This window comes from Talpa europaea, assembly GCF_964194135.1.
Source record: "Talpa europaea genome assembly, chromosome: 9".
In the NCBI taxonomy this organism is placed as follows: domain Eukaryota; kingdom Metazoa; phylum Chordata; class Mammalia; order Eulipotyphla; family Talpidae; genus Talpa; species Talpa europaea.
Genome location: NC_140076.1, coordinates 62,660,885 through 62,679,873, shown reverse-complemented (window position 1 = coordinate 62,679,873; position 18,989 = coordinate 62,660,885). Strand labels below are relative to the sequence as shown.

The following is an 18,989-nucleotide window of genomic DNA, read 5'->3' as shown; positions in this document are numbered from 1 at the left end:
CACTGGAGGTCTTCCAAATCAAAAGCAAGAAGGAGACAGAGCAAAATGTATAATATAAATTTATTCTGTGACATTTTCCTCACTGAAGATATATTAAAATACATCAATATTTCATGAAATATACCTACTAGAATTTAGATAATACTTGTAATATACATGATTTGACCCTGAATATCCATTTTTTTCATTCACACATCATTTTTTAAAAAATAACATAAAAATGATAAGGACTGCTGCATTCTTCATACATCCTGTATCTCATAAATTTTAATTCAACTCCCAGTTCTTTTCTCAACTATGTATGTTAATGGTATTTGCTTCTGGTTTTGAACAGGAAGAGTATCCATTTTCTGTTTCTTAACAGTAATATTTAGGTCTTCTTTCTCTGATTCTTCAAGAAAATTCTTCATGCTGAGCTTGAATAGTAATCGAGGGTCTGGTCCTGAAAGTGGTGGGCAATTACAGATCTCTCTAATTTTCAGAGCCTATAAAGAAAGAATGCAATACATATATACATATGTAGATATACATATATATGTATATATTAAGATTATTCAGTAATCTTAATATGCTCTATGCAAAACAATGAAATACAACACAGTACAATCTATATTTTTGTAATAAAAATTATTTTAATTACAATACATGAAAGACAACTATAGATTCATGGTAAATAGTTATTTTCATAACATTTTCTCATAATAATATATTTCTTTAAAAGACAACTATCTTTAACAACTGTCTGATGCCCTGTTGGAGATAAACAGACTTATGAGAGGTAGTCTGTATGGTCTCAGTCAAACTCAAGGTAACCCTGAGAACAACTCTTCAGATTAGAAAAGATCTGAAGATTCTGAGAGATTTTTTTTCAAGAAAGGGAAAACAACAGAATACAGATATCTGAACATCCTAAAAGAAGATATACATAACTGGGACAGTCTGGTTTGGAATTGATGCTAATAACCTAGAAAAGTAAGCAAACCAAAACCATCAATTTTTAACTCCAGAAAAGTAAAGAACAAGCTGTAGGGCAAGGAAAAGTAATCAGCATATTACATGACTCAGCTATGAATAGTGTGTTTACAATTTTTAAAATACTGAATCTTGATCTAATTAAAATCACAATTTAATCATATTTAGGAAGGCGGAGAGCTAGACATGTGTGTGCACATGCAAAGGTGCAACAATGCTAAGGGAAAGCTTAATTCTTATTCTCTATAGGGGAAAGTAAACAGATAATCCTTGAAACTGAAAATTTAGGAAGTAGCAATAAGCATGCTACATAGATATTTTGGGGAATATCAAAAGAATTACATAATAGAGTTGGAAATAGTTACTACTGAAATTGAGGGCAAGGTAGGGGAACTGTTACTTCAAGTAGCTAGCCTTAAGAGAACTATGTGACTCTTTAAAGTGAGTATATAAAAGGCTTTAAGGGAAATGCAAACAAAGCTTCAATGAGTTATCACCTCACCCATGTGAGAACAGCCCTTATTAAAAATAATGAAATCACAAGAGCTGACAAAGTTGTGGTAAAAAAGTAAGTCTCATCAACTGTAGGTGGGAATGCAAGCTGGTACAGGCCCTTTGGAAAACAGTATGGAGATTTCCTAAGAAAGTAAAAATGGAAATTCCATATGATTCAGCAATACTTCTATTAAGTTTTTATCCTAAATATATGAAAAGTCTCTAATACAAAAAGATTTATGTACACCTATTACACAGTAGCACTGTCCACAAATGCCAAGTCATGGACCCCACCTAAATGTCCCTTTTTTTTTTTTTTAAATAGAGGCATGTTTTATTTATTTATTTATTTATTTGTTTGTTTGTTTTTGTTTATACATGCACTGGGTACAGTCAGAAGTGCGGGAGGGTGAGAGAATTCACCAGAGCCAGAGCAGGGAGCAGAGCAGGCAGAAGGACCGAAGGACACTGCTGAGGGGAGCAGCAGGCGGCAGGAGAGGTCTGCGCGCCATGTGGGACCCTCCTCCGGTGGCCGGGGAGCAGCCGGGGATCGAACCAGCGCCGCAGAGGCCGCGGGCAGCTTCGCAACCCAGCGCTCAACCGCTGCGCCACTGGGGAGGCCCCCGACCTAAGTGTCCTTTAACAGATGAACAGAAAAAGAAACTGTGGCATATATACTCAATGGAATACTACACAGTTGTGAAAAAGATGAAATAGTGGCTTTGGAGACAAAATGGACAGAATTCAAAGTGATTATGTTAAGTGAAATAGGTCAGAAAGCAAAAAATAGATATTGGATGGTTTCACTCATCTGAAGAATATAAATTACTAAAAAAAGATACACAGACAGAATACAGTAGGAATAATCTTAAACTCAGTGAAGAAATTTAATGGTTACAAAAGGGAAGAGGGGTAGGGGAAGATAGAATATATGAGGTATTGGCACAGGTAGTTTGGCAGAGGGTGAGTAGAACATGTGTACATATGAAAGAGCAAAAGTGTATGCACCAAATTAATTTTTAAAATTAAAAATTTTTTTAAGGAAAAAGTTTTAATATTTAAGGGATATTAAAAGAAAGATATTTAGAGGGGAAATTAGTTTTATTTTTAAGTGTCAACTTTTGACAGTGATACACATTATTAAAGGAAGTAAATAAAGAGCCTCCCTGGGTGGCACACCGGTTGAGCGCTGGGCTGCGAAGCTGCCCGCAGCCTCTGCAGCGCCGATTTGATCCCCGGCCGCTGGCGAGGGTACCACATGGTGCGCAGAACTCTCCTGCCGTGCCTGCTGCTCCCCTCAGCAGTGTGTTTCGTCAGTCTGCCTGTTCTGTTCCCCACTCTGGCTCTGGTGAATTCTCTCACCCTCCCGCACTTCTGACTGTACCCAATGCTTGTATAAATAAATAAATCTTTTTTTAAAAAATAAAGGAAGTAAATAAAGAGGGAATGAAATAAATACTCTCAGTAGAAAATTTGAGAGACTAGAGAGGAAAGGTCTCACTGACAAAATACTGACTTTGACTGGTAGGGGAACAAGATCTGAAGGATATGAGGAAAGAGGTCATGTGAGTAGAAGAAGAGCATTCCAAGAAGAGGGAGAAACAAGTGCATCTGAGATGAGTGTGTGCCTTTAGTCTTCTGGAAAATCGAGGAAGCTAGTAAGCTGAAGTACAGCAGGGTGGAGGGGGTGGGAGAACAGGGACAGATAGAACCTCTTAGGTCATGATAAGGATTTTAGGTTTTACTCTGAGTTGGCCCGTCCTTGATACACATGAGGTCTTTCTAAGAATGCAAATGGAGGCTCAGATACCATGTGTTTAAATACCTAAAAGCTATAAGTCAAGCTAATAAGCTACTATATGTCAAGCTAATAAGCTAATAATAAGTATGTTCTATTCTCCTATTTGGAGGTATACACATTTCAAAACCACCCTAGAGGACAGGTAGAGAAATAAAATACTTGATTTTCTGAATATGTAAAATTAGGGCAAGCTTTCCCCAATTCCTGCCACTGGCCTGTTGTCTACCCACTTCTCCTCCCACCCACGGCTTACCCGACACTGTGAGGGGCCTTGTGTGCCTGCTTCCAAGGTAAAAGGTCCACATGGTTCAGAGGAGCAGACCCATGAGTGTGGGGATGAGGAATTTCCATGTCAAATACCTATAGAGCTGTATGGTAGGGATACAAGTTCTTATACAGGAACATTTCTTTAAATCTGACAGCAGCAAGGGGCATGAAGCCAGAAACAAGCCAGAAAAAGGTCTTCTAAATGGATGAGGCAGGAGCTTTGATCGAGGAGTACATCTGATTCTAAATGAGGTTCTCAATTACCAAAACAAACTAAAGAGGAAAAAGCATTAAGGTGAAATTCTTTGGTAACAGTGGGCCTCGTCTGAATTTTCTTCATATCTTGTTAAAGTATCTTCCATCTACTGGATGTTAAAAAAAAATGTTCATTCAAGTAAATTGAACTGAAGAAAACATGAAAATGTTTCCCAACGATAGCACTGAAGTAAAGGGGTAGTCAGACCCTTAGCTACATAGTGTGACTCTCTGTCCAAGCCAGGATCACCTTTGAGTTTCAAAGGAACTATTAATAGAATTGCAGTGAGACATCAAGCATAAACTGAGACTGTCCTGGAAAAATTGTGACAAACAGTCTACTCTTGCTTTAATGCCTTCACGACCATGTGGATATTCATTTCCACATGAAAAGCTGATCTGTCACATGCCTAAAGGCCTTCACTAGTATCAGCAAGGAGGCAAGTGTGGAGTCCATCAGGTAACAGCTGGCAGCTGAGTTTAGCAATGAGGATGCAAAGCAGCAAATTCCATCTCCTGTAATCTTTTATATTCAGTAAAAGCTCTTCTCTTTTCCTTAAGTTCTTTTATTCAGTATTTTTACATTCAACAAATGTTTAGACTACCACACTGAAAAAGGTACTAGGTACACATCAGTCAGAATAGTGATGATCTCTGCCCCCATGCAATTTACTTTGTATTTTCTCACTACTATGCTTCTGAATTGTTTTCAGTTTTATTTTGTTTGACTTTTATAAATTACCCAACTATGAAAAGTCTTTTCAAAAATGTTATTTTTAATCTCCATTTGATTTACCTAAGTACATCCCCCCCCCCCAATTAAACAGAAATGATCTGATCAAAGTGTAAGAAGAGTTTCTTCATTTACAACTGAAAAAATTGAGATCCAGAGAGGTTAAATAACTGGCAGGAACAAAACCTGCTTGGCAAATGTTTATAGCAGCTTCATTCACAATTGCCCAAGATCAGAAACAACCAAGATGTCCTTTAATAGGTGAATGGATAAATAAACTATTACATCCAGACAATGGGATGTTATTGAGTACTAAAATGAAATCCAGTACCAAGCCATGAAAAGACATGGACAAAACCTAAATGCATATTACTACGTGAAAATAAGCTAATATGTAACTTCAAAGACGTCACTGGGGAATTGACTACAACAGCAAGGGAAAACAATCAAACTATACCCAAGTTTCTATACAGTGGAAAAAAAACCCTATCATTAAAATAAAGACACCCTACTGAATGGAAGAAGACATTTGTACTTCATACACACTAATATCCAAGTTCTACAAAGAACTCATGCAACTCAACAAAAAGAAAATAACTCAATGAAAAAATGGGCAGAAGAGCTAAATGGACACTTTCCCAAAGATATACAGATGGCAAACAGGCACAGGAAAAATGCTCATCACTTATCATTTGGGCAATGCAAATCTACACCACAATGAGATAACACTTTCCACCTGTGAGAATGGTCCATACCATTAAGAACAGAAACAACACATGTTGACAAGGATGTGGAGAAAAAGGAACTCTTGTACACTGGTGGTAATGTAGACTGGTCCAGCCCCTAAGGAAGACAGTATGGAGGATTCTCAAAATATAAAAAACAGATCTACTATATGATCCAGCAATCCCAACCCTAGGTTTCTATCTGAAGAATGCTAAAAACTAAGTCAAAGGGCTATATGCATTTCTATATTCACTGCAACACTATATACAATAGCCATGTTATGGAAACAACCTAAGTGCTCAATGGCAGATGTAAACTATAGACTTTGGGTGAAAATGATGGGACAATGTAGGTTAGTCTATTTTAACAAATGTAACACTCTGGTGCAGGATCTTGATAGTAAAGGAAACTATGTATGTGAAAAGGAAATCTCTCTATCTTCTTCAAACTTGCTGTGCACCTAAAATTGCTCTTAAAAATAATGTATATTTAAAAATAAAGTTAGGAAGATTCTCAAACTACTAAAAGTGAAGCTACCATATGACCCAGCAATTCCATTCCATTCCTATGAATCTACACAAAGGTCACAAAAACACTAATTCGAAAGGAAACCTGCATTCCTATGTTTATTGTAGCACTACTAACAATAGCCAAAATATGGAAACAACCTAACTGCCCCAAAACAGATGACTAGATCAAGAAGATGTGATTGATAATATATATATATATATATGCACACAATGGAATACTATTCAGCAATCAAAAAAGATAAACATGTGCCTTTTGCAGCAACATGGATGGAGATAGAAGGAATTATGCTCAGTGAAATGTCAGAACAAAAAAGAAAAATACTGGATGGTTTCACTTATAGGGGGAATACAGGGAAACCAAACAAGGGGTCAGGGAAAAAAACACAAAACTAGCAAGCAAATTATAAATCAGAGACATTCATCTGGGGAGGGGGAGAAAGAGATGTCAAAATAGGGGAGGGAAGAGCACAAGAGACTGTGGTGACAGTTCATGGGTGATTTGATGGTGGGGATTTTATGGGGATTACACCTGAGGAGAGAAATCAAGCACTGTTCAAAATGAACAATTATGTTAATATATATATAGTAATATATTAAAAATTCTAAAAAATGAATAAAATGTAAGAAGACCAAAGTCATTCTTACTCCAAAATGTCTTTACACTTTCTCTTTATACAATGGCAATTTGTAAGAACCTATCTTTAAAATGAAGATTAAGTATTTGATATCTTTAAATAAGTAGGCATCATCATTTCAGGCTTCATGCTCTAGGAAATTTCTAAAAGCCCACCTTGAGAAATACTATCTGTATTTTAAAAATGTGATATAGAAAACCACAGTTGAGGAAATGGAAACACAAGTAAATGAATGACTGTACTGTCTTTACCTTTATTATGTTCGGATTAAATTTGTCTTTTCAATATTCTTACAATTTTTAGACTTTTTTTTTTGTCTGTTTTAATTTGTTTGTGCCATGTATTTCCATATCCAGCATCAATGAGTGGGGACATCAATTCTGCTCTTTACAGCCTCCACTGAAAGTTTTACAGCCTGTCTGCTATATTTACAAGTGTAACAATTTTCTGTAATAGATGTATCTTACATTTGCAGTTATTTTTTCTTCTTTTGTCACTGTCATTGTAGTTAAATCAGCCTTATCAAATCAACTTCAGGTGGCGCTGTATTTGTAGTTTTCACCATTTAGGCTATTCTCTCTAATGGAGTAAAACTTTTAAATTAGACCTGAGAGACATAGAGACACTTGAAAGAAAAACGTGGGTGAGAGACACTGGGGAAGCTGACAGGAGCAGCTATTACCTCGGTTTTTACTATGAATTTGTTCCTTTTATCCTGCTTTCTGGGACCTGCTTCAGAACCCTTTTCCTATGGTCCCCTACCAGAAGGTGCCTTAGATAGTGGCAAGTTTTCTGCCCTCAGTGGCCCCTCTTCAGGCCAACCCTCTTTGGCTGAGTATTTGCCCATAATGGGTGGGTAATCTTGGGTATTTTATTGGGAAACTATTATTCTTTCTTCTCTGCTCTCTCTATGCACACTAATTCTATTAAAGATCTTTCACGCTAAGAGTGTGTCTTTGCCTTTGTGCACACAGATGGCTCAACCCCTTTATGTATCAAGTTTGGGGGTGCTGGTGTGCCCCTCAGTCACATGCTATCAGAATTACTGAATGTAAGTGAAAGTACGAGTCCATTCAATTATTTAAACTATTTTCCATCTTTATATGTGTTATAAAATGTGTTTAAAATAAAAAGCAAAGGGCCTCCCCTGGTGGCGCAGCGGTTGAGCGCTGGGCTGCAAAGCTGCCGGCAGCCTCTGCAGCGCTGGTTCGGTCCCAGCCAGCCGGCGAGGGTCCCACATGGTGCAGCGGACCTCTCCTGCCGCGCCTACTGCTCCCCTCAGCAGTGTATTTTATCAGTCTGCCTGTTCTGCTCCCCACTCTGGCTCTGGTGAATTCTCTCACCCTCCCACGCTTCTGACTGTACCCAGTGCTTGTATAAATAAATAAATCTTTAAAAAAATAAAAAAAAAGCAAAACTAAAAATGTGTTTAAAAAAAATCCCTCTACTCCCCTTTCTCCTGTCATTTTTGCATTCCAATGACTTTACTCTTGATCTTAACAACTACATCTTTTTTTTAAATAAATTTTATTTTTATATTCCCCATACAATTGCAACCCCCTTATTTTGACCTCAATCCCTCCCTTCCCTGCCCCCGACTCCCCATAGAGTGTCTCTGGTTCATATTTTTTTGTTGATTTTGATTTTCACTTTCTTATAGTTATTCATTTTCCTGGTCCCTTATTTAAGTTTTCTAGATTCCTGCTATGAGTGAGACCATCTGGTATTTTTCTTTTTCTTTCTGGCTTATTTCGCTGAGCATGATCCCTTCCAGCGCCATCCATGTTGCTGCAAATTGCATGTGTTTATCTTTTTTGAATGCTGAGTAATATTCCATGGTGTATATGTACCACATCTTCTTGATCCAGTCATCTATTTTTGGGCATTTGGTTTGTTTCCAAAGCTTAGCTGTTGTAAACAGTGCTGCTATAAACATAGGGGTACAGGTGCTCTTTGGAATTGATGTTTCTGTATCCTTTGGGTAAATACCTGGAGTGGAATTGCTGGATCATATGGAAGCTCTATGTTTAGTAGGTCCAGAAATCTCCACACAGCTCTCCACAGTGGTTGGACCAGTTTGCACTTCCTCCAACAGTGCAGGAGAGTTCCTTTTTCTCCACATCCTCGCCAACATTTGTTGTTGCTAGTTTTTTTAATACATGCCATTCTCACTGGTGTAAGATGGTATCTCATGGTAGTTTTGATTTGCATTTCCCTGATTACAAGTGATGTTGAGCATTTTTTCATATGCCTGTTGATCACAAAAGTCTGCAAAGAGCTGATGAGACTCAACAACAAAGAAAATAATCCTGTCAAAAAATGGGCAGAAGAGCTAAAAAGAAACTTCTCTGAAGAGGAAATGCAAATGGCCAACAACTACATCTTTAGGTCTGCATCATGCTCATCCTCTCCTAACCATGTGAATTGCATTCCTCTTTCCTTGAAGTCCCAGGCCTTATCCCATCCCTTAGCTCAGAATATAGATACTCTTATTTTGCCCCATTTACTTTAGAATCCACATCCATGTAGATTCTCCATACACATGTATTTTTTTTTCTTCTACAATCTGTGTGATGTCAATTTGACTGTTCACCAATCCCAGAAGATGCCAGAGCAGTAGAGGAAAGGTTCCTCTAAGTCTCTACACTTTTGAAAAATGAAACTAGTTCTTTACATCTCTCCTATTTCCAATCCTCCCCCTTAATTTCTGAAGGCAACCACATAATTTTAAAGCTTTACTCAATACTTTTTTCAGACCTAGATTTTAGCATTAGTAAACTCAATCCAAAATTCACCAGAATCAGATTCAACAGAAATTAATGAGAATAGTAAGTTGCCACTTTAAGAGAAAAGGAATATGACAACAAAGATAATGCCTATGTTGCTACTTCAAAATAACAAAAACTTACTTTTATATATTAGTATGACAGGATGAATTGATTTGGTGTCATTATTTCAAAGGCAAATGGATGTCAACAGAAAATAAAAACAGAGAAAGATGAAAGACTTTGAAATGGGCAAAAAAGACCATTGGGTATCCTGTCAAGTACATCCTTCTGTGTTATCTCTGCCTTTCAAGGCCTTTGAGCTATTTTACAAGTCTGTAAGTTGCAGAGACTGATAATAATGCAAATGATATTTGTCCATGGAAATGGAAATGAAATATGTCTGGTGGAATGCAATTGATTATTGCCTTATGAATGGATCAGTTTTGCATCTATCTGTAAAGTCATTTCATCATTTCTTATTGCTGTAGATCTATGGTTCTTGAATTCTCTTTAAGCTTGTTGTAACACATTACTGCTTCCCTCATTAATATGTTAATAAAATTTCAGATATGTGTATATTTTATATGTGCATGCCATGGTTTTACTTTTCAAAAACATTTCCTCTATAATTCATTTCATTTCTTTTCCCAAATTGCAATAGAAATTGGAGTTTGGTTAGTATTAGAAGTAGTCTAAAATAATTAAGAATAAATAACTGAACATTTTAAGTAAATAAATATAAAAAGCTAAAAATTAAGGCCATCATGACACATTCCATGGTCTGCTGGAATAATAGTAAGAAAAGTTTTCAAATTAAATTTTATAATCCTAAGATATGAAAATGATGTGTTAAGACAATATTTATACCTGGTAACAAACTGAAATATTTATGAAGCAACTAGTGATACACATAAGGATTCTTCTAGGCATTAGATATTGAGTAAAACAGTAATTACTTATTCATAAAATAAACTATATTTTTTTTTTTTAAAGCTGGGAGAAAAGGTCAGAGGAGCTGACGTCATGATTAAAATCTTTTGAAAATCAAAACGAAGACATTTCAAGGAGGAAAAAATCAGCTCCATTTTTAAGTGTTTTTCTCAAAATATCATTACTCTTCTCCCTTTTCCCCCAAAAGCAATTTTTCCTAATAGCCCATTCATTTCAGCCTCAAGTAGATACACATCACATGCACCACAATATTTTTTTAAGGTTTTAGACAATGTTACTGTCAGGCTTCCTGGCTTTATATGATTCAGAGGCCAATTCAATTACAGTAGCTGCTATGATATTTGCCTTCTCCTCAACACTCTCCCTGTCAGACAAAATGAGATTCTGAAAGGTGAACAGTATATGTTTGTGTACATTTCACTTCAATGTTAAACACTCATATTTTCTACTCATGAGACATACAATATTAATGATTTGTGTATTTACTTTGTCCAATTACAAATGCATAAGAAAGATTTACACGAGTTCAAACCCTTAGCTTCCTGAAATTTTTTAAAATCCAAAATGAAATGAGATTAAAATGATTTACAGCTTGCCACTGAATGATGATGATATCTAAAAATTGAATGTAATAAATTTAAATATCAAGATTCTAAAAATAGTTTACAAATAAAGCTGACTGAAAATATTAAAAAAATAAATCCTATTCAAAATACAACAAACAGCAAGTTTAAATGAAATGTTTTTAAATGCTTTTCCTATACATCTTATAATTCTCCAATCCTTTCAACTCTTCTACTCCCAAGGGAGAGGACAGAAGAGAAAGTTGGTTAAAGAAGAAATCAATAAAAATTCAGTCTAAGTACTTACAATCTTTTTTTTTTTAAGATTTATTTATTCATACAAGAACCGGGGTACAGAACAGATGCGCGGGAGGGTGAGAGGATTCACCAGAGACAGAGCAGGGAACAGAACAGGCAGATTGACTGAACTACACTGCTGAGGGGAGCAGCGGGTGAGTCAGGAGAGGTCTGCGCGCCATGTGGGACCCTCTCCGGCCAGTCAGGATCTAACCAGTCAGGATCTAACCGGCGCTGCAGAGGCTGCCCACCAGGGCCACCAGGGGAAGCCCTAAATACGTATAGTCTTAAAATAAATCCTTGAAGTAAAATTTCTTAATACTTGATAACAATCATTACAGAAAGTTTAAAAAGTATCTCTTCAAGGAGATATTATGGTATATATAAATTTAAAATCTAAACAGTGTAACAGTGTAACTATCATCTTAAAACTGTCATACTATTAGACGTCAACAGGTTGATATAACATCTGTTCTTCAATTTTTCACCCAAGTTGTTATGGTAACCAAATATGTGGGATGTGTTTTCTAAATTTAACTGATTATTTCAAGTAAATAAAATTATACCATCTTATTAACTACAAATAATATTATTACTGTAACCCTGTATTTAACTTTTTTAAATACTCATGGATCACAGGATTATATTTAACTAGGCATTACACATGATTTATCTCAGAATTCACATAAAAAAATTAAAAGGGTATTTTTTTTTCTAATTTGAGGGTTCTTAAATCAAATCTAATTTGAAAACAAAAAACAAGTTAGTCTATTTTCTGAACAACACGCCATACTAAAATACTGCAAAATTCTATGACTGCACTACTGCTTTGTAGAGAACTGTAGATCACATCCCTTTCAAAAAGCAAATTAGAACTTGGTAATCCTTCAGTACTCTGCTCAAAACCTTCCACTAGTCTCCCATCTCCAAGCAAAACCAAAGTCTTTACATGGGCTTCAAAGCCCATGCACCCTCACTTTCCAGTAACAGATTTCTTTGCTGTTCCCCAAATAGAGCAAGCTCATTCCAGCATTTGTATTTCCTATTCCCCAAAGGCTTATCCCACTCAGATAGTCACATAGCTCACTCTTCACTTAGTTAACTATTTGAGTACCACCTTCTCAGTGAAATGTTTTCTTACCATTTACATTTCAAATAGCTATTCCAGCACCCCAGTCCTCTCTGCTCGAACATTACCTATCTGCTTTGGACTGAACTGTGTCAATACTCCCCTAAATTCCTATGTTGCAGCCCTAATCTCCACTATGACGGCACTTGGATATGGCACCTTTGGGAGGAAGTTCGGGTTAGATGAGGGGACAGGGATGGGGTTGTGCCCTTATTAAGAAGAGCACTAGACACCAGGCTTCTTCTTGCTACCAGGTGAGGACACAAAGAGAGGGCTGCAAGCCAGAAAGAGAAACCTCTATAATAACTAATTTGTTATTATTATTATTATTCTGTCTCTACTGCAGAATAAGTTTCATGAGGGTAGAGGTTTTTGTTGAATGTATACATTTAATGCAGCTTAATTGTTTATCATATGCTATGGTAAACAATTAACACATTCATATAATGATATCCAAGGATCTAATAAGAAAAATACACAATCTTCAATAAGTCAAACTTTAAGAAGTCAAAGTTACCAAGATTTGTGTTCTTATAAAACCATAAAAATCCTTCCTGATTTTCGTGATCTTTTCTCCTTTTAATGAATCTGATCTACTATAACTGTGTTTTCCTACCAATTAAAATGTGGAAACGACATAATACTGTTAACTCTGGGATCTTCTCTGCTCACTTGCCAAGTAAACTCATCCACTCTCATTCTTTCAATTATCACTTCTTTTTAAGAGTTTGTTATCTTCATCTCTGTGCTCTGGCGTTGTATTTCCAACTACCTCTGAGATCTCCCTCACTGCAGGCCTACTCTGGTGAATGTTAAAGGAAAGGAGCCTTAGTGAGAAAGTAACATTGATTGTATTGACTTAAGTAGAAAAAAATCTTAAATAAAATCTAACAAGAAGGTAGTTAGTAGTATAAAAACTCACACAATTCTATACACTGCCTGAGGAATCACTTTCATTATAAAAATTAGACCTATGATAGTAAGGAATTCCAAACTCTGAGTTATGACTATGTATTCTAATTAACAATATACACTTGCTATATCAGTTGTATTTCAACCACTGAATTATTCCCAATATTGTAGTGGAGTTTTATTACTTTGAAACTAAATCGACTCACTTCTGGGGGCGGGGGATATAAGAAATTATAACAGGTTTTCAAATTAAGTTTCTAAACTAGTATAGTTTGTATTTGTTTATTTGTTTCTTTTTAGAGAAAAAAAAAATACCTCTCAAAATTTTTTCTTCATCATTGGCTCCCAACTAACATATTTATTTTTCTAATCATTTTTCTTCATACTTACTAATACATTATTTTTTTAAAGATTTCTCTAAGGCACTTTTTTTAACTTCTCTAAAGATAGCTTAGATTTTAGGAAAGGCTTCAGATGAAAATTGGCTAAAATTCATTCACCCATTTAATGCAAACTATGTATTTTTAGAATTTAACTGAGCAAGTATTTGCTTCGGCAGCACATATACTAGAATTTAACTGAGCAAAAAGTAAAAAGATAAGGAATTCCATGAGTAAACCCTATGGTTATTAAGATTTTAAAGATAAGTCAAACCTCCCAGTGTGGGATAAGGTCCTTGGATCTTAGGTAGTACTAACAAGACTCTTGAAATCAGTAATCTTCAGCAATCCAGCACAAATCAGCTACTGATAAAATACACATTGTCCCAGTCCTCTGTTGCCCTTTAAAGATGAGTGATTACTATATGTTATACTGAGTATATTTCCCTGCTGTTTCTTTCTCAAGAATTTTTTCCTCAAATTTAGACAGCCAGTGCCATGTCCGCAAAGCTCATGAAAGGCAAAGTATGCCCAAATTCTCAACAAATCCTGTCATCATTCCTTTCAAAATATATCCAAAATCTGGCCATTTCTCTCCTTGTCTTCTGCCTCCATAATCTCTTCTAAGGATTATTACAAGAGTCCTCCAAAGAGTCTCCCTGATTCTACACTTGCCCCACTATAGCTTACTCTCCACATAGGATCCTCCATGATCCCTATAAAACATAAGTCAGATCAAGCTTTTCCACTACTCAAAACCCTCCACTAATTTCCCATATCATTTGAAATAAAACCTTATAATGGTTTAGAACACTCTTCATGGTCCACTTCCTCTGTACCTCAGCCATTTTCACCCTTTTTTATTCTATGCAGCTCCATTGTCTTATTTATTATTCCTTGAAGACACCAAACATACTTTTACTTCAGGTCCTCTGCCCTTACTGCCTGCCCCTGAGAGAATCTCCCTCTAGATATCCATAGGACTTATTCCCCTGAATCTTCCCAGATTCTGTTCAGCAAGGCCTTCCTTGACAACTGAATGAATATAAATAGTATGCCCTCTTCACTACCTTTATTTAACCTGCTTTAATTTTCCCCAACAAGCTTATCGCTGATTGATACATATATTTGTTTGTTATTTACATTAACTAACTAAGAATGTTAGTTCTGAGAAAGCCAAGACTATTTTGGCCCATGCTGAATCCCTACCAATAGAATGGTATATTACCAATGAATACTAGTAACTATTGATCACATGAATGGATAAAAAGAATCTTGCAGTAATTCTTATCCCAAACTGGGTGCAGGTAATTCTTTCAAACTGCATACCACAATATTGCTACTATTCTTAAGATAAATTATATTATAACAAAAGCTATTTTGTACTTATCTTAGCATCCTTAAAATTTCAAGAATCATGTCTTATTTCTCATTGTATTCCTGGTATTTGGCATTTCTTTCTTACAACAGATACTCAAACTTGTTAAGCTGAATTTCAAGTCACACTGAAAAATACTTCCATAATATAATTGCATCTGCTGTATTATCCTTTAGTTAATAGGCCAATACCAATTTTAAATGGCTAAAAAACATTCTTCCTTCATAACCAACTAGAAAATTTAATGTAGGTGAGACAGAAGAAAACATGTAACCTAGCTGGGAGAAGTCTGACATCCATTTTAAACTGATATGAAAACCAGAGAAAGCATTTAGAATGTTTTCAAATGTTAACATTTGATGTTAACAAATTAGCTGAGGTGAGAAACTGTACATCTGAAAGTATTATAGTGTTGTAAACTAATGTTACCTCAATAAAAAGGGGTAAAAAGCAAAAGATTTTCAAAAGATAATGAAAACAACCTGGAGAAAACTGTTTCAGCTTGATATTTAATGAATTCTTTAAAAAAAAGTCAGAAAGATCCACAGTACATACTTGACTATCTTTATAAAGAATACTAAGTTGACTCAAAACTTTTATACAACTCATTAACCTGGATTTTAACAATATGCTTAAATCAAGAAGAAAAGATTAAATTGCAATCAATATGTTGAAAAAGTACACCTTTAGTTTGAGACTTTCAACAAATCAGTTAAAATTAAAATGTCTGATACAAAAAAGGTTAAACCTTTACCATGGAGAAAATCCAACTATACACAGCAATCTATTCCCAAGGACTTGTAGACAAGCAGGATTTTACTTTCCAATCCTTTGAAAAGTGATAATCCATAATTACAGTAATCAAAATAGTTGAAAGGCTAGAACTCTCTTTTATTAAGCACAAAAAGTAATAGCATTAAAAATAAATAACAGTGAAAAATAAATTTATAATAAATAAACTTTAAAATGGTAAAATTATTCTTTGCATTATATGGGTTTAGCTCACCTGAGGTATGAGTCTATCTAAGTGCTCAGCTCGGTTTCCATGAGAAGGGTGTGTGGATAACCATTCTGGCAACTTGGGATGACCACTGTGGTTTTCTGCAAATTCCATCTGCTGCCAAAACACTGAACTGGCTCTGACATCCACACAAGCCTAAAACCAAAAAATATTTTCTGTCATTTTAATACAAGTAGAAGATGCACACTAATTTACTGAAAGGAAAAAAATAATAATAATATGGTATTGAAGAATCCAAAAAGAAAGCACAGACTTTCCCTCCTACCCTCCCTTACACAACACTCATGCGAATCCCACTATTTCATTATGACAGGTATTAATAACATATATTAAGGCAAAAATTATTTCACAGAAATTAAAATTTTATTTTCATAAAAATACGTTTTTAAATGTAACCTGTTGTTAAATAACACTAAAGAAATTTCAGTCTTAACCTATACCACTAGAATAATTAGGAAACTTCAAATAAGCATAAAGGAGTGCATCAAAAAGAATAAAATACTTAAACTAAACTAAGAAGGTAAAAAACCTGTACACTATAACTACTGATCAAAGAAATTAAAGGAAACAGAAATAAATCAAAAGACATACATGATCATGGACTGGAAAATTTGTATCATTAAAAACCCACAAGACATAAAGAATCCAGAGCTTCAATACATTCCCATTGGCATGTTATACTAAAATAAAAATAATAATTCTAAAATTCATATGAAACCACAAAGGACCCCAAATAGCCAACACAATCTTGAAAGAGAAAAAAAAAAAAAAAGATGAACATTATCAAAGTTCCTGATTTCAAAATGTATCACAATACTACAATGATTAAAACAGGTTGATACTGACATAAAAACCCACATGTATACCAATGGAACAGAGTATGGATCCCAGAAATAAACTGCTGCACATAGAGTCAACTGATCTTCAAAAAGGTTGCAAAAAATATACATGGAGAAATTTTGCTGAGAAAACTGGTTATCCACATGCAAAAGAATAAAACTGGTTACTTATCTTAAACCAGACAAAAAAATCAACTCAAAATGTTTAAAAGACTTAAACATAAGACCCAAAACTGTAAAAACTCCTAGGAGAAAGCATAAGGGAAAAGCTTTATGACAGATTTTGGCAATGATTTCTTGGCTATGACACCAAAGTAGAGATATCAAGAACAAAAATAGACATGAGGGACTACATCAAACTAAAAAGCTTCTGCACAATAAAGAAAACAATTAACAGAGTGAAAAGGCAACCTACCAAATGGGTGAAAATACTTAGAAACCACATGTCTGATAAAGGCTTGTTATTTAAAATATGTAAGGAACTCCTACAACTCAACAGCAAAAGGAACCAAAAAGCAGAAAAATCATTCAATTAAAAAGGGGCAAATGATGTCTCTAATGAAGACATACAAATGGTAAACAGATATATGAAAAAAATGCTTAACATCACTAATAATGAGGGTAACCCAAATCAAAACCACAGAAGAAAGCACCAACATCTGTTAAGATCGCTATTATTGGTGCCTCCCTGGTGGTGCAAGGGGTTAAGCACCACATGATGGAGCAATCCACAGCCTCTGCAGCATGAGTTCGATGCCTGGCCACGAGTTCAATGCCTGGCCAGCCAGAGAACAACCCGCAAGGCAAAGCAGACCGCTCCTGTCTAACCCACTGCTCCCCTCAGCAGTGTACTTCAGTCAGTCTGCCTGCTGTGTTCCTCACTCTGTCTCTGGTGAATCCTCTCACCACCCCCCCAACATACCTCTGACCTGTACCCCAGCTTGTATGCATAAATAAATAAATCTTTTATAAAAAATAAAAAGATGGCTATTATAAAATACAGAAGGGTTAGGAAGGACATGGAGAAATTGGAACCGTTGTACACTCTCAGTAGAAATGTTTAACAGTGCAGCCTCTACAGAAAATAGTATGGAGATTCTTCAAAAAATTAACAATAGAAATAGCGTAAGATGCACCAATCCCTACTTGTAGGTATTTACCCAGAAAACTGAAATTAGTATCTCAAGAGATATTAACATTCTTCTGTTCATTGCAGCATTATTCACAATGGCAAAAATGTGGAAATAACTTGGAAATGTGATATATACTCAGTCTTACAAAATAAGGAGATCTAACCATATATAACAACAAAGATAAACCTTGAGGACATTATGCTAAATGAAATAAGCCAGTCACAAAAGGACAAATAATGCATGATTCCATTTAAACAAGGTATTTAAAATAATTAAACTCACAGAAGCAGAGAGTAGAGTCGTCATTGCCAAAGGTTGAAGGTAGGGGAAAATGAATTGTTATTCACCAATTATAAAGTTTCTATTATGCAAGATGAATAAATTCTAGAGGTCTGTTATATAATATTATGCCTACAGTTAATAGTACTTTATCATACACTTAAAAATTTGTTGAGAGGGCCTCCCTGGTGGCGCAGGCGGTTGAGTGCCGCGCTGTGAAGCTGTCCGCAGCCTCTGCAGTGACGGTTTGATCCACATGGTGAGCAGACCTCTCCTGTCTCGCCCGCTGCTCCCCTCAGCAGTGTATTTCAGTCTGCCTGTTCTGTTCCCTGGTGAATCCTCTCACCTTCCCACGCATCTGGCCTGTACCCGGGTTCTTTTATAAATAAATCTTTAAAAATAAATAAATAAGATTTAAAAAAAAAGATTTGTTCAGAGTAGCACTCATGTTAAATACTCTTACCAAAATAAGTGATGATTATAAATTAAAATGGAAATATTTTACAAATAAATATTCAGTCCATCACAAACCTAACTGACCTGCCACTATTAAACTTATGGTGAAATAGAGAACTTATGTTTTCTGAAGTGTGTGAAAGGAAGGATGGGGACTCTTTCTAGACAAGATTTCTTTAAGCAGAACTAATAATAGCCACAGTTGGACAGAGAAATGTAAGAAAGTATCTTTCAATGAAATGCACTATTCCTGGAATAATTTTTGAGGCAGTAGACTGGGATAATTAGAAGAGCACAGGTTTTATAACCAGAATGACTTAGCTTCAAAATACCAGTTATATTAATACTCTGTTTTCTCTTCATATTGTATAAATCTTTCACCTTTTACAAAATACCAAGTATTTCTTTATTTAATAAAAAAATCAAACATATGACAACATACCCCAGGTGTTATTCTAAGTGTATGATT

The 18,989-nt window shown here is 35.4% G+C and overlaps 1 protein-coding gene across 1 annotated transcript in view; it reads right to left on the bottom strand.

The window, feature by feature from the left end:
• Window positions 1–272: 272 nt before the first annotated feature.
• The window catches only part of OMA1 (OMA1 zinc metallopeptidase), a gene marked incomplete at both ends in the record, with an annotated part of 42,650 nt that continues 23,933 nt past the window's right edge, over window positions 273–18,989 (bottom strand). The window contains 2 exons of the mRNA XM_084243188.1: window positions 273–485; window positions 15,799–15,948. Of these exons, the coding sequence (XP_084099314.1) occupies window positions 273–485; window positions 15,799–15,948 (363 nt within the window). The remainder of the gene's footprint in view (window positions 486–15,798; window positions 15,949–18,989) is intronic.